The sequence below is a fragment of the Metopolophium dirhodum genome, chromosome 2 (assembly GCF_019925205.1).
Source record: "Metopolophium dirhodum isolate CAU chromosome 2, ASM1992520v1, whole genome shotgun sequence".
NCBI lineage: Eukaryota > Metazoa > Arthropoda > Insecta > Hemiptera > Aphididae > Metopolophium > Metopolophium dirhodum.
In genome coordinates, this window is record NC_083561.1 from 22,111,675 (window position 1) to 22,139,005 (window position 27,331).

The 27,331-nt window shown below is 30.3% G+C and overlaps 2 protein-coding genes across 12 annotated transcripts in view; both read left to right on the plus strand.

Annotated features, from left to right (window-relative positions):
• LOC132937928 (maternal protein pumilio) overlaps positions 1 to 27,331 on the plus strand; it is a 115,347-nt gene that overhangs the window by 49,726 nt on the left and 38,290 nt on the right. The gene's annotated exons all lie outside the window — the stretch shown is intronic.
• LOC132937931 (uncharacterized) overlaps positions 735 to 27,331 on the plus strand; it is a 31,158-nt gene continuing 4,561 nt past the window's right edge. The window contains exons 1-2 of one of the 2 annotated variants that reach the window (XM_061004559.1): positions 735 to 1,384; positions 7,409 to 8,670. In XM_061004559.1, coding sequence (XP_060860542.1) covers positions 1,100 to 1,384; positions 7,409 to 7,471 — 348 coding nt within the window. In that variant the 5' untranslated portion in view covers positions 735 to 1,099 and the 3' untranslated portion in view covers positions 7,472 to 8,670. Of the gene's footprint in view, positions 1,385 to 7,408; positions 8,671 to 27,331 lie in introns of those variants that run through there. The other variant, XM_061004558.1, reaches the window with a different exon arrangement.

Sequence of the window (27,331 nt, forward strand, 5' to 3'; positions counted from 1 at the left end):
CCCTTCACTGTCATCGGTGATGAACAGCAGTAGTCAGTGGCGTGTTGTTATTTTTCACACATTTGCATATTCACATAGCATGAAATGTGTTCTACACGCCGCGTACAATACAGTGTAATATTTTAATTCCGCTGTCATGTCCAAACGTACTACTCGTCATAGTCGCAGCGTGCCAGCGAATAGGACAAATTAAGTAATTATTAATAATATTATAAAACGTAACGCGTACTTTTTTCGGACGGCCAATTGTTTGCACTTATGCAATTTCGGGGTCTAAATCCAAACTACTATCCAAACCTAGTGGCGGTACGTACTAACACTGTATATTTTATAGTCTTAACGTACTAGACGTAAGCCTAAACGAGCGTTAGGTTTTCTTTTACTATGCCATACGACAGTATTTTATAGTGTACGGTACATTATTACTATTTTTAGTATCATCATCATCATTATTATTATATAATATACATAGTAGACTTCCGGACATCCGTCGAACGCGCGTATAATATTGTGTAGTTTCGCGAAAATGGTGGGAATTTTCTTGCCCGATCGTCCGACGACTGCGACGGGAATCCGTATGGCCGGTTGTGATTGGACGTCGGCCCGGCCGCGGCGGTGTGCGCATGCGTCGCCACACTCATCGCGGGTGATGTGCGGGGCGAGCTTCTTCCCACCTAGCGCGAACGCCGTTGCCGCCGCCTGCCGCCTATAATATGCCCGACGACGACGCGCGCGCGGCAAAACGCACACGCGGCCACCGCCGCCTTCATCCGCGCGCACGCACACGCATCAGTGTTTGTGCGACTGTCTTTATGGACGGACTCCGTCGTTGACCGTGTTCGAACCGTATTCGTCGTCCCGATATCAATCCTTGTGGTTGTCGTGTCTTTGCGGATATATTTTATGAAATTTGTAAAAACATTTTTTCTTTTCGTAAAAAAAATTTTCGTGACGTTTGTGTGTGATATCACAGATTCTAATATAAGTAGGTACTAACTTTAAACATACGCTCGTTATACCACCATGGTCGAAATCCGGCGGCGCGTTTAGCGGTGCTTGACCAACTGTCGACCGCCGAGACTCCAACGCCGTCGACGTCATGGTGGTACTGGAAAACCCAATGCCAGATCCTCTGGCCACTGGCGTCGGTCTGGTGCAGGATGCCGCGGCAACCACCCCGTTGACTGTGGACACGACCGGAGCCGTGGCACCACAACACCACCAGTCGTCCATCGGTGGTTGTCTGTCTGCCACGTATCCGATACCCACGACCGCGGCGGCCGTGGCCGGCCAAAGGCACCATTTGAAAATGGTGCCTAAACGGTTCATCAACATGCACCAGTGGTTCAACCCGATCGGTGTCAAGCAGATCAAAGAGGCCATGGTACGTGCACGGCGTGAATCCTTTATACTCGATCCACCCCACGCATAACAAAAGCACAACTTAGATGCACCAGATCTCTCGTGGTTTTTTTCTATTGGGATAACACTCAAAGCCGCTCCCCTATAGCAACCTATTCCCCAATAAAGCAGTTCTACTCTTTCTTACATCGCATCTATGAGAAAAAAAATATAATATTAACCATAATATTATTATTGGCAAAAAAACCCACAAAAATCGTATACCTACCATGTATAGTGTATACGTAAAATAGATTTTCTTTACATGACCACCACTATCATGGTTTGTGCCGTTTACGCATTTTATCTCTATTCACCCCGACGTTTTCTCTGGTCCATTAGCCATCATCTTTCTCTTACTCTTTTGCTGATACGGATGAATAATATACCGTGTCGTTTTCACACGTCCGACTATACGCGATATACTCAGCGACATTATACAAAAAAGTGGGGAAGTCAAACGGTTTTCTAAAGACATGCTTGGTGGTGGTGGTTACGGGTGTTATGCGGTGACGTGTTTTCGATGAATACAGCGCGTGTGCGATTTAAGCCGGTTAACTTGGCCCGGAAAAAATGAATTATTTTGTAATGGGAAATAATAACTGTTCGTCCTAAGAGACTACAACAAAATATATTACGATTTATAAAAAGAAAATGTGTATATACCATTTCTGAAATCTCAATAGACCCCGTCCATAAATCTGTTTTATTTTTTATAACCGTATAAATACACACATGTTTATAGTATATATTATATACATACATATTTATACCTGCATAATATATATAATATTATCTACCTATATAGATTTAACAAACTTTACGCGATCATGGCCATTGGTATTTAAATTCAAAATGTAATACATTTAAAGTGAATTGATGGAGTATAGTACCCAAATTTTAGCAATTGCTCTAAAAGTCGTAGACCTCTGGATACAGATCGTTGAGTTTTCAAGGTCTATTCTAGATCAGTTTTACTTATGAAAACGTTTTATTCGTGCGAAACCGACACAAGTAGACCGTGTACAGATTGATTTTGGTTCGTTTGCGCAAAAAAACCCTAGAAACATTTAGTTTTATAAGAGGCTATTGACACAACGATAGAAAAAACTACCCAACGCTAACAATAATGTGTTTTTCTTTACAACCAGAGCGTGACGACCCCATAAGGCGGTTTTTTTTTAATTTTCGACACGAAATTTTTCCGAGTTCACCGGAATAATCTCCTGGTTGTCACAACGATGCACGCTAGTAGTTTCCTTTATTCAAAAAAGATTCTTTTGTTCTACGCATTAAATTGTTTTCTTGAATCATGATCGTCGGCTTTTATATTATCATACGACACAGGGTAACGCATCATTTTTAATATAATAAATAATTTAGATGGAAAAGTTAATTACAACATATAATCAAACACGAATGTTTATTAATAATGTTCTTAAAAGTTAAATGAACATTTATGTGTATATACTGATGTGGTGTGGTGCATTTCAAACGATTTTATCAGTTAAATTTAATTTTGATATACGTAGTAGGTACGAGGTACGAGGTACGTTAAAGTAAGTCAATTATACGTAAGCAATGAAATTTAATATAGTTTTTTTAAAACTTAATTAAACTTCATTAATATCTCGTTGGTGATATAAGATGTTGGAAATATACTATTATAAACGGTATGGAAGCCGTTAGAAGTGTGATGAGATTATTGTGTTCACCAAGTCAGACGCTGATTGGTCATCTTTTGATACAATAACATGCCCAAGGACACGTAGTATTGAACAATTGGTGTATTTTAATCAATACGGCAAAGAACAAAACAAATCTTCCAAATTAGGACATGACTCTTCGAAAACCACTGCTTATAAGCAGATTGTGTTTTCGTGTGCTACATGTTTTCGAGCCTGTCATTTTTGTTTTGCCAGAGACTTTATAAAGAATCTGTGAGCAAATTCGAATACCTATATTGTATATTATTATTATTATTTACAAACAAATTGGTTGACATTTGACAGTCTTCAAGGTTTTTAAATTAACACAGAAAATAGTGTATAATTCTTATTTTTTTTTAATATTTCGATTTTGTTTGTTATTGCATCGTTTATAAACACGGTAAATATTCTTATAGTTGTTTTCTCCGTTGGTGTAGTGTTTTTGGTTGTTCTATGCATGTGTAATATCAGTAATGCATATCAGTTTTATACTCAATTGTTGATTTCGAAAAGGTTTATACTAAATACATATTGAGGACTTATTGTTCGGTTAAAATCATTTATGTAAGAAAATTATATCCACGTGGATTTTTCCATTTCTTCTTCCCCACAATCTTCAATATATTATATTTATATATCATAATTCCTCTCATTTCCTATCTCGTACTTACGACGTCGTATAATGAAATTCCTTCGTAGAACGCTTGTTGAGTAAGAAAAAAAAGGGATCTCAGAGATTGATGGTCTAACGATATTTTCCAGGGCGAATTATGGTTACCCTCATCAGTATTGACCCAAACTCGCATGTCATAAAGAATTGTCTGTACAAATGTAGAGATCAGCGTGTCTTAATATTTCTTATTGTTATTATAGTTCAACGTGTCTTTTTTCTCTTGCTTTTATTATATGTGCTAAAAAAGTAAAAATGAGTTTTTATATAAATTACTAGGTACTAGGTTTGTTTAAAGTTCTAATCTTGGCCATTAATTTATTTATTGCATAACGTATTCTTTAAATATATAGATATTTCATTGTATTAATGTTTGAAAAACTTAATACATTTCCATTATTCCTTGTCATTATGAGTTTTAATAATTGGTGGAAGTAGTTGTACCTGAATCAAATATTTTATTATCGCTCCGTTAAAAATAATAAAAAATCATCAAATATGCATAGGTATTATTATTTTTTTACACTTCAAAAAAAGTATAATAATGTATTTTATATTTATTTATTTATTTGGTCTTAATAACACTATGATTAGTTTTACATAAACTGTGCTTTATTATTGCCACTGGAGTATCTACTTAAAATCGGCTTTCATTATTATTATTTGTATTTAAATATAAAAAATGAAAGTAATGAAAAATGGTTTTTGAGACCGGAAAGGTATCCGTAGCAATTTAAGTGCCATACGTTTTTCACCCGCAAATTTAATGAAATTAACTTTCTTTAAAGGCTTGGAACAAAAAGTCCGGAAAACTCAAGGTGCCTCCCTCACTTGCTCAGAATATTAAAACAATGGCGATTAATTTTGAAACTTCCTCTGTAGAGGAAGGTATCGTCATACGATCATTAGTTATAACATCTTTTAGTTTATCCGATCATTAATTTCTTCAACTTTAGTGTAAGGTATTTTCTAGAATCGTGAATACATTTGGGTAACTATTTTACTTGTGGTTCATTTATCTACTTAAGAAATAAATATTTTTCTGATAAAAAGCAAAATTAAATTAAATCGAGTGGCTAGAAAACCAAACTTTTATGGTAAAAATAGGTGATAAATAAAAAGTTTTCATCTAAACCCTCAAAACTTGGAACTCGGTACTCTTAATTATAAAAAACAGTCGTTTAAAACGAATTATGAAAGAATAAAAGAAAAACATTCGTGTCAATTGTATTTTGTTTTTTAATTTATTTATAATGAGATTTCTTAAATAAAAAACAATGAAAGTTGGAAATGTACGAATTCACTAAAAGTAAACAGTAGTTTTTTTTCTATTGATTAAAGTGTGGGGGAGTTTCATTGAGAAAGCAATAATTTTATATAGGTTGACTTTTTTAAGATTTTTTTAGATATATAATTTTTTCACTGTCCATTAGTTACCTACCTACTTAAGTTTTTTTCAATAAAATCTTTATGTTTTTTTATCCTTTTCTGAGCTTTGACACATACGTGTGGGGTATGTCTTCAGATTTAATACTCTATGAAACGTGTATGCCGATCAACGGACAAAGGTATGCAATTTTCATGGAAAATAGATTTCTTTCTGTACGAGCATTACGGATATGTATTGTATTTTATTTCCGTTCAATTGCTACCATTATTTATATGTGCGTAGGTAGATTAGATACCTAGTAAATTCATTTTCTATATTCTTAGTGCTTATCTATATATTTAAATAAGAGAGGTACTGCTCTTTGGGTGTTAAAAAAAGATAATATCATCGATTTACAACCATATCTCTATTTGTATAAACCATCACGGTGTGTGGTGTGCGTATTGTTTTACCTTTGGTGAACAGTTTTTTTTATTACTTCAGATATAAGTTAACAAAAAAAAAAAGGTTGCATAAACTGTACTAAATGTGATGGTTATTATTATATATGTATTAGTTTCGATGAAAATGTTTATTTTATGCTATTCCGACAATTTTAATAAATAAAGTGACTCGCATTTCATGTTTTTCGTTGGTCCGATCATTTTACAATTTCCGATTACTGACAAAATTCTTCGTCATCGTGTTAAAAATGTTACGCAAAACTTACAAATTTCCAAATTAAGAATTTAATAATAAATAAATATGTTAGTAGTGGGATAATAAATAATAAATAATACTGCGTAATTATTGGGGTCTTAATTAATTGTTATCATTGTTTTTGGTTCCATTTTACTACAATTTCTAATTTCAATGACATGTCTATTAGCATCAATTATGATGCATTGACGCACTGTTAATAGTTTATTAACAGTTTTATATAGTGTTAATATAATATTGTTTTAAATCAAAAACGTTTGAAGAGTTAAGTGTACCTAAACACAGTAGTAATCTGTTCTAAACTAACTCAATGACTTATGGAGTAAAGGACATAATTTTTGAATACAACATTAACTACTCATTGGCTTACTTATCTCTTATTGGACACTGATATTTAATTTGTTTCATAGTAATTCTTTTGGCCGTGATCTGCTTTGACTTTTTCTGACCTATAAATGTATACTATATTGTTTTGATATTCAAAAATTCAAAATATAATAATCGTTTTAACTGGTTTCTTTACTTATTTTCCTCTTTAATATATTGGATAAAAAATTTTTTATTATAAATGGCGTTTTATTATTGTCTGGACAAAGTAAAAACAGGGGTTCCAAACCAATTTTTATTTGTCGTTGCACAATAATAAAATATAATTTGTTCAAATTCTTTTTTTTCTATAATATAATATTATATACATAATGCATAATGACGTGAATCAAATCGAATGTCATATACCAACATAAGGAAACCCCCTTGATAGAAAATCGATGGCCTTAACTTTCACCTTATTATGCATAGTGAAAAAGCCTTTCCTTTATTATTGGAATAGTTTATGTTCGATTTTCATAGTTAATTGGCTTAAAAATTACTGTATAAATCTATATTAACGAACGACGTACAGAGTAGGAATTAAAAGTTAATAAACACTATATAATATTTAAGACGTTCCTAGTAGCTTGAGACCATAGTAAGAGTTTGTCGGATTAATGTCATTTAAAAACGCTTCAATTATAAAAGAAATTAAAGAGTTTTTATCTACAAAAATAATGACGGGCTTGAAATATATATTTTTTAATTACTTTTAAAATCAAAAGCTGTTTAATTTTTGATAAATGTATTTTTAACCTCCCGTGATTATAATTCACAGAATGTTAATTTTACTGGCAATGTGCTATGTTATGATTGCTTGTGTTAACTAGAATAAATCAATAATTGATCTACGCATCTAAGAGAACATGGTAGTATTTTCTTTTTTATATGTTATGCATATTATCCTTTATTTATTAAATGTTTTGAAAACTTTTGACAATAAAACATTTAAATATGGTGCAGTGTTATTTTTATAGCCTATGGAGTTAATGTATCATAACTTGCTTACGCAATGGAGACGTGTTGAAATTACAAATTATCCATTTAATAATTTAAGAACTGATAAAAATTATATTTTTATTACTAACTTTATATTCTATAGCTTTACATATATTAACTGTTGTTTTTCGATGTTGTGTATACTAATATATATTTTATTTTATTTTTCAGGTGAGTGATGTTCTTTATATAAATCAAAGTTTACAAAGTACTGTTGTCGTAAGTAATTTTTAAATTTATCACAAAAAAACGAAGGAAGAATTTTTATATTATTTTAATCTGGTTCACCTGTTTCAAACCTTAATTTACTCCAATGCAATGTCCAGAACTAATTAAAATTACTTACCAAACCAATTATGTATCTCTGGGAAGGGTTGAAAATTATTGTGTGCGCTTGTGAGTTTGTATGTGTTAGTTGATTGTTCCTTCTGTGTTCCCTATCCTGTGGAAAAATTTAATTAAATCCCCGGCAGCGATACCATTGTGGTAATTCAAGTGGGAAGAGGTCACCCTGGACAGTAATTCGATTTGTGCTGTTAATCGTACATGGTTAAGAGTAAATCTGGATCATAGAAGTATCAACGCTCGGTCGTAATCAATTATTTCGTTTTCGGCTTATAAATGCTGTTAAAAATAAGTTAATTTGGAAACCCGTAGAAGTATAATTAATGAATAAATTTAAATATATCTTAATAAAAGTACATTGATGTCTATTTTTAAATCGACATTTTAAAGTTTTCTTATTACCCGTGTCAAAAAATCATATGTATAATAATATATAAGTTATAAATTATAAATTATTTTACATAATCAATATTTACTTTATAATCGTTTTTAATGTAGTCATATGTGTCCTTAGTCCTTACATGTCAGTTTTAATCTATTTCATATGGTAGCACATTTGAATAACAAACTATAGCTTAGTTAAATAAATTAGTTAATTTAATGATATGGTACATTTATTTATTGAGGCTTGCGTTTATTATTAAGTTGTAGTATCTAAGAAAGAAATAAGCTAGATTCAGTAATAATCTCCCAGAGTTCAATATCATTCTATTTTTCCAATATTTTCTCTATTGATACGTAAAGGTGTTGTCGGATGATATGCTTAGCGCTTCAGTGGTCAAAGAAAAATCCACAAAAATTCTATCAAAAGAGCAAAAGGTTAACACTGCCGGGTTTTGATCGGATTATGTTCATTTTATATAACTTTGAACTAAAGCACTTAGCTATACCTCTCGAGGCTTATAATCGCATTAGGGGCTGTCGATTATTTTATAAATCATCTTCACATTTCTACATTTTCATTTGCCTCCTTGCGGCGGATTTTCAAGTGCCATACTCTAGTTATGGAACGTTAATACATCCTAATGGTGGTATATTGTTGATCAAATCAAAACGGCTTGTCTTAAAATTGTAATATATATTGTATAATTATTTTTTGGTTTTTCTGTTTTAAATATCATTAATTAGTGGAGGATTTCTATTTTTTTTTTAGAAATAGGTACTTTGTTTATTATCAACTTACACAACAGTATCTTTATCCCACGTTTATTTCATCTGAATCATTGGTTGTGCCATCTTGATTGTATTTTTTTTTTATTAGATTCATATATGAACTGACCTGGTTATTATCGTGTTGTTTTTTCCTCTACCTCGTCCACCATAATGATATGCATTATTTCTATAAATTCTGCTGCCGATACCATCCGAGGTGGATATAAGCATACATATAATATTTTAAACGTATAACCTATATTAAATTGCTACATTGTTCGCTGTGGTAATATATCGAGTTAGCCATCAATAGTGTATAAACTCGCACACAGTGGGCACAGGAAATTAAAAGGTATTTTGTCACAGAGATCCGACGCAAGCGCGCGCGACAATAATACAAGCTTAATCGAAAAATTATAACAACGAATATCGCTCAATAATAATGCTAATGGGGCCGCCCCGCTGTATTGCCGGGCATATCCTTTGCTATGGTAATGTTGAGGGGAGAGATTAAATTATTCGTGCAAAAGATGCTGAATGTCTCGACACATGCAACAAGGGGTGGGATTGGGTATACGGTGCCGGATGAACACTCGTGCGTCTGTTGGCAAAACGCTGGTGCCGGATATAGATAAACGTTTCCGCTCACCGTTAGAACTTTAGAAGTATAGAGTAATGCGTTCCGTATTTAGAAAGGACGCTTTTTCTACGGTTTCAAGAGAATATCGAGGCATAAATAACGTATATATTTTATGTGTAAATAACCAGCTAAAAAAAAGAAGAATAAAGTCAATATGAAGTATAAATTATATTCTATTAAATCGTATACGATATGTTCATTATAGTGTTTTTCTACGTCAAATTTATTCACAACAAATACATAATATTAATTCTTATCTCAAACCCCTGTCTTCAATATTCAACCTAACCAATTATTTAATATTGTGCTGAATTCCGCAATATCAAATCGATGAATCCAATCAAAATGAACAAGCTCGTTAACTCAACGAGCTGTTTATAATTGTAATATGTTTATGTGATAATCATAAATAATAGTGCAATAATAAATTAATGTGAATTTAGCGTATTAAACAGCTCGCAGCGGTTGATGAATGTATAGTTTATCCATTTAGATTTGAATATATTTTTCTTTATATTATCATTGAATTGAAGTAGGTACCTATATACATTTTAATTCTAATAATTATATAATAAATCTATATTGTTTGGAATAAAGTATTCTGATATATAACGGTGGCATACGATTTTGAACTAAGGTATTTTATTGTAGATAATTAATAATTGAGTATACCAATTATATGCTAAGATCTCAGGAAAAGCATATTATTAACATTATACTTAAATATTACATTGTACCACATCTGGTCTTTGTATATTAATATTAATTTACGGATACTACTTATATAAATGTTCTCTAAAACCTGTCAACAGAATTATGGTGCATACCTAAACGTTTAAATGTATTATATTTATTAAATAAGACATTAATTTAACTGATTATTTGTTATCCATTTATTATAACTTATAACATTAATTATTAATTATAAGGATAAGGGTCAAATAAAACCAATGAAAATAATTGTTCTTCTATGTGCTGTGAGTATGAAAATAATTGTATAGTATATTTCTAGTATCTATAGACTATAAATAATTATTTACAACACAAAATAATTATCATTTATGTTAATCCGATAGAATTAGTTTGAAGTATAGTTAATAATTAATATACAAATAATGTATAATACGTGTTTTTATAAATGTTTTAGACAGAAAAAATATTTGATTGTATATTAAGCTGTATATTATACTTGTTCAAATTTTCAAACATCATTGTTATGTTATATAGAATTTTTTAATTTGGTGGGTGAAGGTTGTCAGGTTATTTGTTACAGGTATATCCTATAGATTAATACGTGTACAAAAACATTATTGTTAGTATATAATTTATTTTATTTTTTTAAATTATTTTTTCTGTTCAGTTTTATTATTGGTTCATTTCTAATAATTTAAAAAAGCTGAGTTGCAAATATACGTTTATGTAAACAGTGGTTAACTGCAGTATGTGAGAAAGCGTTGTGATGTAAAGTAATTTTTTGTGGTTTTTTTTTATTATTCGATGTACGCTTAGTGAATTAAACATAATAATATAGTTTGATTTTGAAATGTTGTGAACTTGAACCTTGTAATATTTGGCTTGGGCGGGTTCGAAACATTTTATAATCGTTCATTTACTTTGGATCGCTCAACAAAAGGAAATTTTTATTTTTTTATCTCATTCATTACCTTACACTGTGTATATTAGTATTCCTCTTCCTCTGATCATTATAAATGTTCCAGTCATGAACATTACTGGGTAATTGTTAGCTGATGGCAGATCTTAATTAATGGAACATTGGACGAGATAGACTGAGAGAAATAAAAATAGCAAGATCCGTTATTTTTATTATTATTTTTTTTTTTATTAGGAACCGGTTTTGCGAGAGATTCGTCGTAAACCTGACGGCCACTGAACTCCGTTTGTGTGCTTACGACGTTGCCGGAAATACAATTCGTTCTATTTTCGATTTGTATGTATTCTACTAGAATTTTTTTTTAACGTCACTAGAGTTTGACGAACCGTCAGTTGTAAGAAAAGTTAAATAATTGGCTGTTTTAAATAAAACATATATTATATTAAGGTACGTAGTGACTAGCGTGTGTGTGTGTGTGTAGTATATTCGATGGTTTATTTTGATATCCCAGAAAATTTGCTGCCATTTCGTAATCTGTTTTATAACCGTTTGAACTTAAATTAAAAGGAAACGAACTAATTTATTATATTGGTTAATAAAAAAATACATATCAAAATATAAGTTGCTAAAGGATGTATAGTATTCGCTACTACAGTAAGCGAAATTCCTTCAATGTATTTCTTTAGTATAGTTGAAAAATCAATAATGCTTTTTTTGAACAATAAATGCGTTTCCTTCCCATCTCGTTAATACAATAGAAATCGAAAGAAAACCTTTTTTTAATAAGTAATCGATATTCTTCGTTATATGTACTGTTTTCATCTTCTCAGGAATTGGGATATTGTCGAATTTCGGTTACTTAGACAACTAACAGTTTTGATATGAAATATCCATTAAGTTTTAGTTTCTAATTTCATTGGTTTTAAATTAGAAAATTAGTAAAAAAAATAATGCGAAAAAAGTTTTTCTTCAATATTAAAATAATTATTTTGTTTATTTAGGTTTATAAACAAATTAGGAACACATCTACATTATATTTAGATTATTAACTCTAAAGGTTGAAGGTAATTCTTTAAATTTAATATAACATGCAAAGTGTAGTTAAGCCCGTTTACAGTTTTACACATAAAAATGATATGAACATTCCATTTTTATCTGACAGGATATGTTTAATATTGTATATTTAGCGATAATGGTTTCCCATTTCAAGTCATTATCATGGATAAATTTACTGTATACGCTGATGCATCATTTTTTTTATCAGTTCTTTTGTTGACACATTTGTCTATCTTTGGTATTATGATTACTTTTTATAGTAACCTTCAATCTGTTGTATTTATTATAAAATAATATTTTAGTTGTCGATAGTAATTTATACTTTATATAAATTGAGTTTTAATGAACTTTCGCTGTATCTATATAGTATATATATATATATATATATAGCTACATATACGATTTGGAGTTAGTATATAATTTAGATAATCGAGACGAATTTTCCACATGTAGATACCTATAATAGCAATAAGTTGTATATTAGATTTTTTCATAAATTCTATTCTGTAAACTGCTTCCGTTGAGAATTTTATTATTCAATGATTTCTACAGAAAGTAATACTTTATAGATTAGGCTGGGTTAGAATGACTACTACTGTAGTCCTTTAAACAGAATTTTTGAGTTACAATGTAATCTTAATTATTTCGTCAAATAATTATGATTAATATTAATAACGTTCTTAATTTTTATGATGAGTAATGCATGGGATGTATATATAAATATGTATATCAAATATCAATACATATAATTAATCAAATTATCGTGATGGTATCATATGGATATTGTTATATTATTTTGTCGATTTATTAACTAATACCTATACATTTATTTTATTATTATATCTAAAACATTGTGTGCCTCTGTATTTACTATTTACTTGATTTGGTATACTTGTATTGCTTGCAGTATACGTCATCATAATATAACTCATATTACATAAGTGTGTATAGATAAATATCTGGAAAAGTACTTAAATTAATGTATATCAAGTTATTGAAATTCATATTTACTTCTTTTTATTTTGAACTACATAGTAGTATTACTGTACCTATGACGTATTCGCAAAGATCACGAAGTCTTATGTTTTATTTTCATTGCGTTTTGCCTAACCCCTAACCCCTACCTATTGAGGGTGTCTTGTATTTGGAAGTTGGTGACATAATGACGTTTTAATAATAACTTGAACCCGCCGAGCCTTTGTGGTTTTGTTTGCACTGAGGTGCGTGTTATTTTATTCAGCGCAATACAGTCGAAAATGGTAGTGGAGCGGTGGTGGTGGCTTTTCAAAAGCAATTTTGTGGTATGTACATTAGCAGGGGGTAGTATTGTGGAACTATTAACGTTATTTCCCCAGTACAGAAGAGACAGGCACACAACTTTTGGACGAATATTGTATTATGTGTCTAGTCTTTAGGACTTTGTTTTACTATGGACGTAATAAATTTGAAGTTGGCCGCGTTTAGTGTTCTACCTACATGATAAAATTAAATTTAAAAATATTGATTTGTTTGCATAATAAAATATTATGTCTAAATGTATGATGTGCATAAGATTTTTACTTATTTTTACCTTATGTACGAAAAAATAATTTTTATGTGGTATTTAAATGTTTTATGTTATTCATAAAATATCTATTAGAGTATTATGTTTATAATAATTAAGTATATTTGTTGTTGATATTTAGAATTTTATTAGTTTTAATTTTTACGAACATCTTATTTATCATCTAAAAAAACATTTTGCAATACATAAAATATTACATTTCTATGAAGAGTAATTGTTCTGCTTAAAATGTATACAATTTTACATAAATTATAAAAAAAAAAAATGTTGTTACCAATATTTTTCAATTAAATATTTAAATATTTAATTTAGTTAAAAAGGATTAAAATATTTTGAACTATTATCTACTGTTATAAATTATTTGTAAAATTTACATACTATTGGTTTTAGTAATTAGAAGTAATTTTCAATTTTTTAATTGCAAGTTATATGAATTTTGAACAATACTAAATTCGCTTATACTATATTCAGTTCAGAAAAAAAAAACATTTACCTCAATAATATGATATAAATTTTTCTGTTTCCTAATTAAATTAATTTAACTCTGAAAGTTACATTTGGTGAACATTTAAAAGTAATTTTCAATTAGCTAATGAAAACTTTTATTTTATTCAATTAAACGGTTATGTATCATAATACATTTCTGTTTATATCAAAGTTCAAATAGACCTTCTTTAGTATTGTAAAACATTAGGTATGAATTTTATTTTTATATTAAAACAACGATATTTTTAAAATAATAATATTCATGTTTGTGAAAGTAAAATCCTACAACGGTTTTTTAAAAAAAAAGTACTATGTACAAATTGTGATTTTACGGTAACAGTTTCAAATAAGGTGGATAAGTGGATGTCGCTCTGCTGTACAGTATGTTACAAGTGGGTCACTGTAATGGATGGTGTTAAATTTGAATTCAATGATATAATATCATTGTATAAGAAAAACGATTCTGAGCGAAAACGGTCAGTCAGCCTATGATATTACCAAGTATATTTGATGATATTATTGTGAATAAAGTAATTTATATATAACCTATTTACGTGGAGCCTTGTTTTAAATTTTCAATCCTAAGCCATAAAAGTTAAACATTTTATACATTTTAACTACAAAATAATTAATAAATTTGAACTTTAAATGCTTGTAAAAAAAAATTGTGCCTATGTATTTTTAATATTTTTCAATTGCCATTAGAACGATATATCAGGAGCCTTATATTAAATTTTCACGCGTTTTTACTCAACAAATAAAATTTTATTGATATTTATAGAAAAAAAACTAAAAAAATTGAAAACTGTCTATGTCCGTAAACAGCTCAAAGAGTCAAAATTTTATGGTGTATAAAAAATGCTAATACAAACATTCTGTGAAATTTTCAAGTATCTTCAGTCATACGTTTTTTAATTACAACAAAATAAGAAAATCGTTACACGAGAAATCAAGTGAATATCAAATGTTGTAAAAATATGAATTTCAAACGCTCATAAAAATTTAATTTGACTTTCTTGTAGACATTTTTTTTTGATAAAGGTAGACAAACTTATGGATAATCTTGTATTACATTTTCAAATCTTAGATTTAAAAAGAAAAATTTTTATGAATTCTCAACTCAAAATAATCTGCTAATTTTCGTGATTTTTCCGTATTTTGTCAATATTTGAACTTTAAATGCTTATAAATAAAAACTGTGACTAAGGATTTTTTATTTCATCTGCCTTTGAAACAATAACCTAGGAGCCTTCTATTAAATTTTCAAGCTTTTTTACTCAACAGATAAAATTTTATTGATATTTATAGAAAAAAAAAACTAAAAAAAATAGAAATTGACAATGTCCGTAAACAGCTCAAAATAAGTCAAAATATTTGGAAAATGTTATGGTGTATAGGAAATACAATTATAAACATTCAGTCAAAATTTCATGTCCCTACGGTCATTTGTTTTAGAGTTACACAAAAACCAAAATCGATTTTCTTGAAAACAGATTTTGCGTAAAAATTCCCGTTTTTCCTTAATTTTTCTTTTGTTTTTCACGTCGCTTTTGAAAACTACTGGGAAATTTTTACTTTTGACCCCCCCAAAGTACCAACTAGATTCACTTTTACTGTCCTAAAAGGTGATGACAGACACAAAAATAAAAAAAAACATACATCATTGTAAAATCAATACATTCATCGCTTCGCTCAGAATCTAAAAACCTATTTCATATCTCGTGTTCTCCTAATATGTAATCTGTAATATGTGAATTAATATATTATGTACTAAGTATATTTTTATGTTTTAGACTTATTATTTTTGTTTGCTACTATTGAACAGAATATGTATATGTTTCTGTATGCATTGTATTTTTAAAGGTTTTACACCGAAACGTGTGTCTTAAAAGAAAGACGAGTACCATCTCAGTGCACCACAATACATTCTCAGACAGGAAATGCTGATCTTAAAATATTTATTTAATTCTTTAATTTGGGAGATGTTATTTATGTATATTACTTACCTGCTGTGAAGGTAAATGTACAAGTTTTAAAAAAATTATTTTAGGTAGGTATTTATTTATTTTTTACAGAAAAAGTAGTGAAAAACAAGTCTCATCGTTCTTTAATTTTAACTGAAGTTATACTGAATATTTGAACTATGATGTACTTAAATATACTTATATACACCTACTCTATGATATGATATTTAAGCTTTAAATGTTCCGCGGATGTAGTGGAGTAAAAACTTCCAAAATTCTCGCATTTAATCGGAAATAATTCCTTTTTTATCATTGTTATCCGTGATATGGATTTACCATGACATAACATGTTTACTCGTACCCATTTGGAAAAAAAAACAGACAACCGTAAAAATCCTGGCTTTTTTTCGTTTTTTTAAAAAAAAATATATATCACTAAAGGAATTATGATCAAAACTCTGCATGCAAACTGTGTACATTTTCCCTGCTCCATCCAAGAATTTTAAATGCGTCTCGCTTGTGTAATGAATGTTCGGGCACGTCTTCGGTGCGTAAGTCCTTGAGTGCTAAAATGGAATCCGAAATAACGCCACGATGCCATTCTACTACTATGAATATCATTATTGTTGCCTGGCGTGTCATTTTCGTACAATAAGTGTACCCGGCATTTATTTTATTTTTATGTTCCCACTCGCCCGGCCGGAGCTTCGGGGGATGTAACCCATCGCTGGCATTCTGACGTACTCACACACACAATATAGTTGCAACTGTAACATTATGTTATATGTGTATACGTCAACCAAATGAAACGAAAAGTTAATAATGGAAAATAAAAATATACTATATAGAAATATATAAAAACAGCAAGTAAATTAATATACGACTATAATGTTTAAACGTTATTGTTGTCTGGAGCACTTAACATAATTGTCCTTCTACTTCACCCTCTTCACGCAACCATTGAAATCCTAAACCTTATCAGTATACATGATTTTGGATAACTACTCCTCCAGAAAACTGTAGGTACTTTCCTTCTGGTTTTTTTTTACAGAACTTCGCCGAATAATGCGTAATGTTCCAATACGAATCGTGCTGGAGAATATTATAGCATATTCATGATTTATCAATACCGTTACAAAAGCTTAATACATTATAAACACAAAAAAATACACTACGATATAAACAGAAAAAAATTAATACTCATATCAAATATTCAACGGTGCGATGCGAGTGGGTATTATTTCTTTTGGATTTGCCCCAATTGTCGTGTATGTTGTACCTACGTTCCACTTTTGGAATTAGGTTTTAACATTATAAACAAAATAAAACAAATAAACGCAAATTGACTCTGAAATAAGTAGAGCTACTTAGCCTACATTAAAAAAATTGTATACAGGTGAAAATAAATTCACACGTAGATAAAAATATAGCACTTTCTCCACTCGTATTGTGTGTGTGTGTGTGTGTGTGTGTGTGTGTGTGTGTGTGTGTGTTTGTGTGTGTAATGCTGTTAAACAAGCTCCTATTATACCATGTGGGAAAACGAGCGAGAATATTTAATTAGACTGCCAAACAAATGATCTATAAATGTATAAAACAAATTACCGGTTAAAAAATAGTAGAAACTAGATCACCGTCTTTTAATAACTCGCTGCAGCGGGTGAAAACAAACACGAAATATTAATGTTATTAGCTGGTTATACTTGCCTTATAATATCGATTTTGTTTATTTATATTTTTGATATTTTGACGATTAAAAAGAATACTTACGGTTTTCTCTAATTTTAAACAACTTAATTTATACATAGGTACATGCATTATATATATTATATTTATATTATTGTTTAGTTTCAACAATAATATTTATATTTCCTTACATGAAGTAACACATACAAAACTTAACAAATAACAGAAAGTTTTCGAAATCCAATTAAAAATTTTTATAATACCTACATTTTTAGGGTTTTTGGTCTTTTTGGGGTTATTAATCTTGCCAATATTATTTTCGATTAGAAGTTATAATATATAGTTAATTTTCATCTTCATGTAAACTGTAAAAAAATCTTAATCCATCGTAATTGTATGATTATTGGAATACGATGTAGGTTAAACCGGTAAACCGTAACTATGAATAACTGTGTTCGAATAGCTCTATTTTAGTGTTCAGAAAGTACAAACACCTGTGTGTAATTATTTTTAGCTCAGTGTAGCCTATGTGTTTCATGTACGTTAAAAGTTTTTGTGTTATTACATATACAGCATGATTCACCAAGTATTATCACCCCCTTTTATTCTTCAATAATGCAGTTATTCAAGATCTGATTTTTAGAATTTTGAAATGTATACTTTAAGACCATAATTTCAAATGCTTGAGGTTTTTTGTACTACTTAATGAGTATCTTGTGGAGATACAAACTTCTGTTTTTAAAATGAGAACACCCTTGTTCCACTATAAATTATACAATAAATAATTTTTCTGAAATTTTTTACGTATCAATAAAAATCCGTACGAGTTGTTTTTGAGTTATTTAACTTTGTATTCTAAGGACAAAAGGTATATGGTAATGGGTTTATAAGATATGGGGGCTATGGAGATTCTAAAATTGTAGTCATTAGTTAATCTATCAATATTAATAATTTGTAAAAATGGCCCAAGTACCTATAGTCAATACTAGATCTAATTTTATGTCTATTTTATATTTATGTAAAACCATTTTTAAGGACTATTATTCTAAATACAAACATTTTAATAACTATGAAACTACTTATTCGAATTGTAATTTAGGTACATCAAAATGTTCAAAAAAATGATCCACTAAATAATTTACAGTAAAGGGGGGGGGGGGGGGGGTTCTCGTTTGAAAAACAGAAGTTTGTGACGCCACAGGATGTTTTTAAGTAGTACAAACAATTTCATTAATTTGAAATATGATCTTTGAGTATATTTAAAAATTCCAAAAATCAGAATTTGAATAAATGCTATATTATAGGAAAAAAGAGGGGTTATAATTCTTGGTGAATCACTCTGTATGTATGCATATAAAAAAAAAATAGGTACTTGATATTAATAACACAAATACTTAAAAGTATTCTGAATAACTAATATTTATTAAACTTGTGTAATTTTTTACTCGTTATTAGTCTTATAAAAATATACCTACGTTTATGATTTATAATAAATACTTGTTTAAAAAATAATAGTAATAAGTTGGTATATTCCTATATATTGCTGCTAAATTAATTACTATGAAATTTAATCATCGTAAAAAAATTACTATATATGCATAGATAATATTTTAATATTTATTTTTTATTCGATTCTATATAATATATATTTTTTCTGAATTTAACAAATTTAATATTTAATATTAAACAAAAAATGTCTGCAGGGCAGTTCAATTAATACATTTTTTAATATGATAAATGTCAACCCATTAATTATTAAATTGTTTTTATAAGAAAACTAATGTCGATAAAAATATTTTATGGGAAACTATCAGTTTTTAATTAATTAATTTTAATATTATTTGGTATTCTGGCTGTACGCTGGTTTGATACCAATATTAAAGTTTTAAACTCTATTAAAAAATAAGACTTTGTATATAATATTCTTAGTAAACGTTTTGATGAAATACAACTCTTTAAGCTTAAAAACAACTGGTATCCAACATTATTAGGAGTGGGTAATGGGCAAAATAAATGTGCTAGCTCTTGGGTTTGAGTACGTGACTTCATGCCACCATGTACAAGTAATTATAACTAGTAACTAGTGTTAGCATATGTTGAAGTTCATATTCTTAGTGAGACAATGATATCTTCACTATTATCAAGAATGATATTTAAGTACTCTTATAATATTATTATAAGAATTCCATTCGAAAATGTTTATTTAGATGTATTAGCTTTTAACAATGTGTTTGTTGGTTTGTTAACAAAATGAACGTAAATAAAAACGTTATAAATAGGTATATCTAAAAAATTATAAATAGTAAGCTTTTAAAATAAGCACTCAATTATTTAGCTGTACTAATAAAAATGTTCTATAATAAGGCCTTTATAACTTTATTGAAAGCTTAACCGTGATTATAGGTATATGAAATGTGAAAAACTATCTTCTATTTTGCTAGCTGTCTGCTTATTTATATTCGAACACATTGAACAGTTAACTTAAGTTAGTTATAATACGTGTAATAAATTCTTAAGTAAATGGTTCGTAGAATAGAAAGGTAACAGTTAGATCTAATCCATCGATGGATTTTATAGGAAGGTTGTTTGTCTATAAACTAAAAAAGTGCTATTTCTCAAGATACGTATATGGATAAACATTTATTTTACAAATTTGTTGCACGTACATTCCTGTGCACTATTTCTACAGCTTTATAACTGCATTAAAATATGTCTAGAAAATATATTATATATAATTTATATATATTATGTTAATAAATTATTATATTTGATGTTATCCGATTGCTCTTGCTGGCAGATGATCAAGTGTTCGAAAATAAGTCTGAAAGAAAGTGCATTGTTCAATAAATATGACGTGGTGTACGTTTTGAGATGAGACGATCTCAGAAAAGTATTAAAAATAAACAGAAATTAATTTTCAACTCCAAAAAACAATACGATCATTAGGTAGTTCACTATTAATTAATTGTTAATTAATGTTGGACATTTATTAAGTCAACGTTAGCTTGCTAAAAAATAATTTACAATTGTATAAAAAAAACTGTTAGTAAGATTTTATTTTATAACTATAATATGTTATAATTTTTATTTCTTCATATCAAATAATAACTCATAATATTTTATATTATCAATATAAATAATAGCTGCTTTTAAGATGTCTCTAATGTTTACCTTCATTTATAATTTGTTTGATATAAAAATATCGATTTTTTCTGTATACTTATCTGAATATAAATTATATTATATTTAAATTTTTTTATTGTGCAATGTTCCTTAATTATTAGATTTAATATGCATTTATTGAAGTACTATACGGTATATATACATATTATAATAATATACCTATACCTAAAATATAAATTATACATACAATTGTATTGTTTTTATAATTAACTTCATTTTGATCTGGAAATATAAAGATAATTTTTTACTTTATTTGCTATAGATGCATTTCGCAATCAATGTCTTTATTAACGATTCATTAATTCATTTTTTATTTTGAAATTCTCTAAAGTAATTAAGTAGTTTTGTAATCTTGGTGAAACATTATATCCTTTTTTACTGAGGTCTGAGATAGAATTGCATAAATTGCTCGAAATGGGAGAAGAGGGAGGGATTGGTCTTGTATATGTAAGTACTAATCGCTATCCTACATAATAATGTTCTTACCTACGTTTATGTACCTCTATGTGCGAAAAGAACTACATAGGAGATTTCCGTATCATTCTTGGAGCTTAGTGTGGTATGGAATAGTGACGCGACAAGACAACGGAAAATGCGACAAACGAATAGTATAGTGTTGCCGACCAAACACCACTGCCAGTTCCACTAGTGCCCGGATAACTTGACTGCGGTGGCCAAGATTAATGGTTACGTAGGGCTAAAGGTCTGTCGAGGGATTTACAGACGCTAAACGTTTGACAAGCGGATGCATTTTTCATGTCTCTTTGGATAGCAGTAGTCTGGTGACTGAGGGAAAAAAAATAGAAACAAAGTTGTTAAAAAAACACAAAAACAAATCACCACTTCTGTATAAAACTACCGGAGGGGGTCAATATCAAAACGCCGAGGAAAAAACTGTCCTTAGTGGCAAAAAATAAAAATAAAAAACAACCCCTCCCCCATGAACATTAATTTAAATGTGTCTATTTGTACGCATCACGGTGGAATCGGTTCAATAATTCAGTGGTGCCGACCACGAGGAAGAATAGTACTTTGCACCGTGTGCAATATTGCAAACGGAAAGCCGCTTCTAATGGACGTAAATTTTGATTTCACCGAATGTACTTATAGATCGGCAGCGGACGTATTGTAGTGAGTCTATTAATTTAGGAGGTTGAAAATGTAAGGAGTCTGAAATGATTTCTCGTCATTAGCGTTTCGCACGTGTCGTGCATATAGGCGCGTACTTGTAGAAGTGTATAATATTGTTGTGTATTTAATATAGCGAGTCGCGTATAGTGACTGATGTTTAGACGTTAATTCATTCGCCGACGAGGATCTTTGCGGGTCTTTGATGTGCAGTAGGTATATAAGACTTAAAAGTTTCTTTGCGCTTTGAAATGCTTAATTTTATCACAAATGGTTAATTTCCTTAATAATTTACGATATATTATATAGGATGTATTGTATCAATTAATAGTACCTATAGTATGATATCCATGCTTTTATGGTATATATACACTATTATAATATACATTATACATTAAGTTATGTTTTATTAATGCATCTATCCCAATTTTTATTTTAGATACAAGTGAAAATCATTATTCAGAAATATTGGTATTTTCGATGTGCCTTATATACTTGTACTCTGTCTTTTTTTTATATATACAACCATCACTGCATTATTAATGACCAGGGTTCGCTGTATGTGTCATTTCGTTGTTTCCTTTATGCACAAGTGGTTTATACATTTTAATGTCGATAAAAATAAAATCATTCCTATTATTCAAACCCAGTGTAATATTAATTTTCAAATATGTTGGGTACAACATGCTATTATACTATAATTAGTGCAGCAGAAAACATTTGTCTATAATTTTTTTATGTATTGTAAATAAAAACTACTCGCAGCTTACTTATTGTACAACTTCATTGTCGAAATGAAGGTGGTACCCACCGCCTTCAATAAAAAATATTGGGAACATATAATATTATACTTGTCTTGCCAAAAGATTTTTTTATATTTGGGTTCTAGTTATTTAGAATGGAAGACAACTCCTTTGAAGATACAAATATTAAAAATAGTTTCCGACGAGAAATACGGATGAAATTATTATACCTACGTAGTTTTTGTTTTAGGTTAGGTTAATGATTACATCCAATATACAATATTAGTAGATTACAACATATTTCACATCTCGCAGTTTTCCAAAAGTGTTTTTTCTTTCGATTTTTCTTTGGCATCTATTCCGTTCATTTTTATCACTTTTACTCAATTAACGTTAAACTTTATAATCAATAATTTTAATTATCAGACTAAGTTTTGCCTGGATGACTCATGTGCCAATATATACGAAATACCAAATATTGCTTAAAATAAGTAAATGTTCAAGATTATTAAATGTAGTTTCCAATTTGTAACAGTTAACAAAATATTTTTATATAGTAAATATACTATGGAAAATTTATAACAGGTTGACGAATTAATGAAGTAATGATAAATGTATAGAAAAGAAAGATTAATTTATTGGCGAAGGACTATACATATTATCTTTATTACTTAAAAGTTATTTTAGTTGGATTTTCAGTTATTAGAATTTTATCTCGGAATAGCTACATCAAAAGTAGATGTATTAGAATCTAAAAATATTATCAATCGATATTAATTTGGCAAATTTATATATTATGGTGGAGGCAGCCAGTGTCATATAATGGATTCTAATTCAATCTAACTTATGAACCGAACCCCTTTAAACTTTCACTCACAATATTTCATATGCAAACATTTTTTTCTTACGTCATAAATTAATTTTGGTGTATAGGTAGTAAATATACTTATTTTTTTCGAATAAAATTTAATAAAATCCAATAACCGCATGGATGGAGTTAAAAAAAAATAATAATAAATAAACGTCTGCTGACTGAATAAAAATCGTATGCATTTTGTCCACCGCGAGTTTATTGTGTTGTGCAAACCCTACCAACTTTATTGGAAATCAGTCGTCTATATCGAAGTCCTATAAGATGTAATGTATATGGATAATAATGATTCCGAATGGCGTACTTCGATAAACTTCACTACACACGATTAAAAAAGTCTTATTAAATTCATATTAATTACAGTGCGTATATTTCCTTATTATAATAGTATTGAAGTTAAATATATATATATATACCGTATAATAGTGTATTTCTATATAATATTTTTTTATTCATAACTTTTATATATGAAAATACGTACCCGCAGCGCTTATATAGTTATAAGATTAAAACTTCTGTTATTGTCTTATCGCACGTGCGACTAGTTTCTCAACTGCTTACCCGGATAGAGGATTTTGGTATATAGAAACTTATATGTTTTATTAAAGGATCATGGAATATTTGACTTTTGGTTTGAGTATTGCACTTTTCCCCTAGCCTAGTCCATTTTCGGAGCATGCGTCTTCAGTATTTATCCAAAGTGACAATATATTTTAAATATTTATAATAGATTAAAGTTTTACCATAATTATTACTGTTTGAAAAAAAAATCAGAGGTAGGTATCTGTTTAAAAAGTATAATATTTCAGAAGTTAAAAAAATTAATTACAGGTATAGTATTTTGCTTAAATATGGAAACTTTTAATTCATTTTAAATGTTAAAAATAATTTAATGTTAATCAATTATAGTCATTCAACGAGTACCTCTAATTTAGCCTAATTATGATTTTATTTAAATATGTATTCCGACTATGTTAGTATACTGTAAACTGTTCCTATTATAATAATTTTTTTTTTTTTTATTACTTATTTATTTTTGTGTCTTAAAATGATTAAAAAGAATAATTATTGTTATATATTTACAGTTATGTTTAGGCTATAGAAATGTATTAAAGATGTGTAACTATTATTATGTTAGACATCAACATAGTTTAATAATAGTTATTAAATTATGATTTTTCTCGTTAAAAAAAACATCGTTTTATTTATAATTTTGTTTATAAAAATAATACTAATAGAACGGGGTGGCCGAGCGGACTAAGGCGTCGGTTGTGACGCACATCGACGCTGGTTCAAACCTCGGTTCATGGGCGGCATTTTTCTTCGGGCAATTCACAGTGTCCGGAGAAAAATGCCGCCATCCCCACCCGGGCATGGCAGATGCCCACGACTGCCCACTAAAAAATCTGCCAAAACTACACACACGTGTTACACCTACAGTTCCCTCCCCTACAAACAAAAACAAACAGCTAATGACCATAGTTGGCGGGGGCTTCACGACATAGTGTTAATACAAAATAATACGGAAGTATTACAGTTTAGTATTTACCGAGCGTTCTTTTGTTGTGGTTAACTGAAAATTGACTTAATGTTGGTATTATTCGTCCAGTCAAAACTTTTGTTCAGTAAATAATACATTAATGGTTGTTCGTATTTAACGCTTATGCGGCTGTCATAATTTCTGTTTTTATTCGTTTTAATCATCTAAGTGGTTATTATAGGTACTCATTATTATAATAGTAAGTGACGATAATTTATAAACGAGCGATTTCATTAAGACTAAAACTAATTATGTAAAAAGAAAAACGGAACATCATTATGCGCATATATCTACATCCCGTTTGAATGAAAAATAGGTACTTTAGGGTGTGCGAAGAAAAAGATGTCCACACGCGACGTTGGCGTCGTTGTCGTTGTAATGGTTTTTCATATTTTAATAACGACTAGCACGACTGAGAGACATATATATATATGCATTTGGTTTTTTATTATTATTTTATTGCCCAGGGAATCGACCTTTTGCTTTCATATATATATTGGTGTGTCGGCGGCGGTCAAGAAAAACCCGTCTTTGACTGAGTTGGTCAAATTTGTATTTTTTCCATTTAAGTAGAATCTCGCCTTTTTCGACAGAAAGGGTAACCAATATTAATGATTATGTACTGTGACCGGCGCTCTCAAATTGTCTAGCAACACGAGAATCGTTAATATCGGTAATGGGCTCGCAGCACGAATTGTGCCCGCCTCCATCACCCCCACCCCCCCCCCATCGTAGGTCGTTTTTATATACCAAAAGCCTAATAATACGAAAATAACCTCTTCCACCTCCTCTGTCTTCGTGTTTGGTTCTCCCCTGTCCCGTCGCGTGAATTGCAGCACACCCGCTGCCACTATCGTAACTTACTACCTCCGCCAACCGACACAGAATGGGTTATCGAAATTTCTCTATTATTATCCCGCCGGCGGTGGCAGTTGTTGCAATATATAGAGTATTGAGTATGTGGTACTAGCAATATACCTATAACATTTCTACAAAAGTAATTTTTGGCCCTCTCCCTCCCTCCCCCCTACCATTATATATTGCACAGCGGCTATACTGATGTTATTATACTGAATGAGAAAAAATTTATTTACATATTTTGTATAGACAAAAACACAAAATATACAAACGATATATTATTATTATTATTGTTATTATGCATATACATTATATATAAGGTATAATAATACGAGAGTATAATAATATCACCAGAAAAAAAGCGACTTCGACACGTGGACCACTTCTTACGACCGCCGGCGTTCAGGTTATGCAATTTCGGTACACGCGCGCGCTGCGGCCGCGGAGGAGTCAGACGTAGCACGGCGCACCCGAACCGTTTTGATAAATGATTACAGCGCGCGCGTGCGACGGATATAATATATACACGTATACTATTACGGTATAGTCGCTGTGGCAGTCCGTCGGCGGAATCTATAGAAACGCGTTACCCGTAGATATATCGTTTGCTGTACACACACACGAGCGCGCGTATAGAGTATCGCTACCGCCCACAGCCTCCCTAAAAACGACTTCAATCTCGTATAATATATATTTTCGGGGATATACGTGTGCTAGGTATATAGAACATATGTACACACACGCGAGCATGTGTGTACGGACGGGGAAAGCGGTGGTTCTGAATTTCTCATCGCTTACGTTATTTGTCCTCCGTACGCTTCTCGCACAATATTCAGCAGGGTCGTGCGCGATCCTCCACCCCCTCCCACCTAAAGTCCGACCTACGGGGGCTTTGCCGGTTTGTAAATTATTCTCGGGTTTGTTGTACGCAGTCGACGCACGCGCGAAAACGTCGTTTTTAATCGTGAACGATGTGCTCGTGTGCACGCGTTTACTCTTGCAATTATAAATAAAATACACACGCGCCAGCGTAATTCTCCCCGGAATACTCAGCCGCTCGCCGCCGCCCCTGCATCGTGTACTGCGAAAATACGCTTTGTTATTGAATCGTTGCTTGTTCATCGTCGCGAGCGTTTTCAACAAACCTTTTATTTTGTATATGAAATCGTGTCCACCGCCAAAATGACTACCACCACATTTTTGTCGTGGATTTTTCCCCATATTTTTCCTATCCTGAACTTCGGCTAGTTTTCTTCTGTTAGTGTA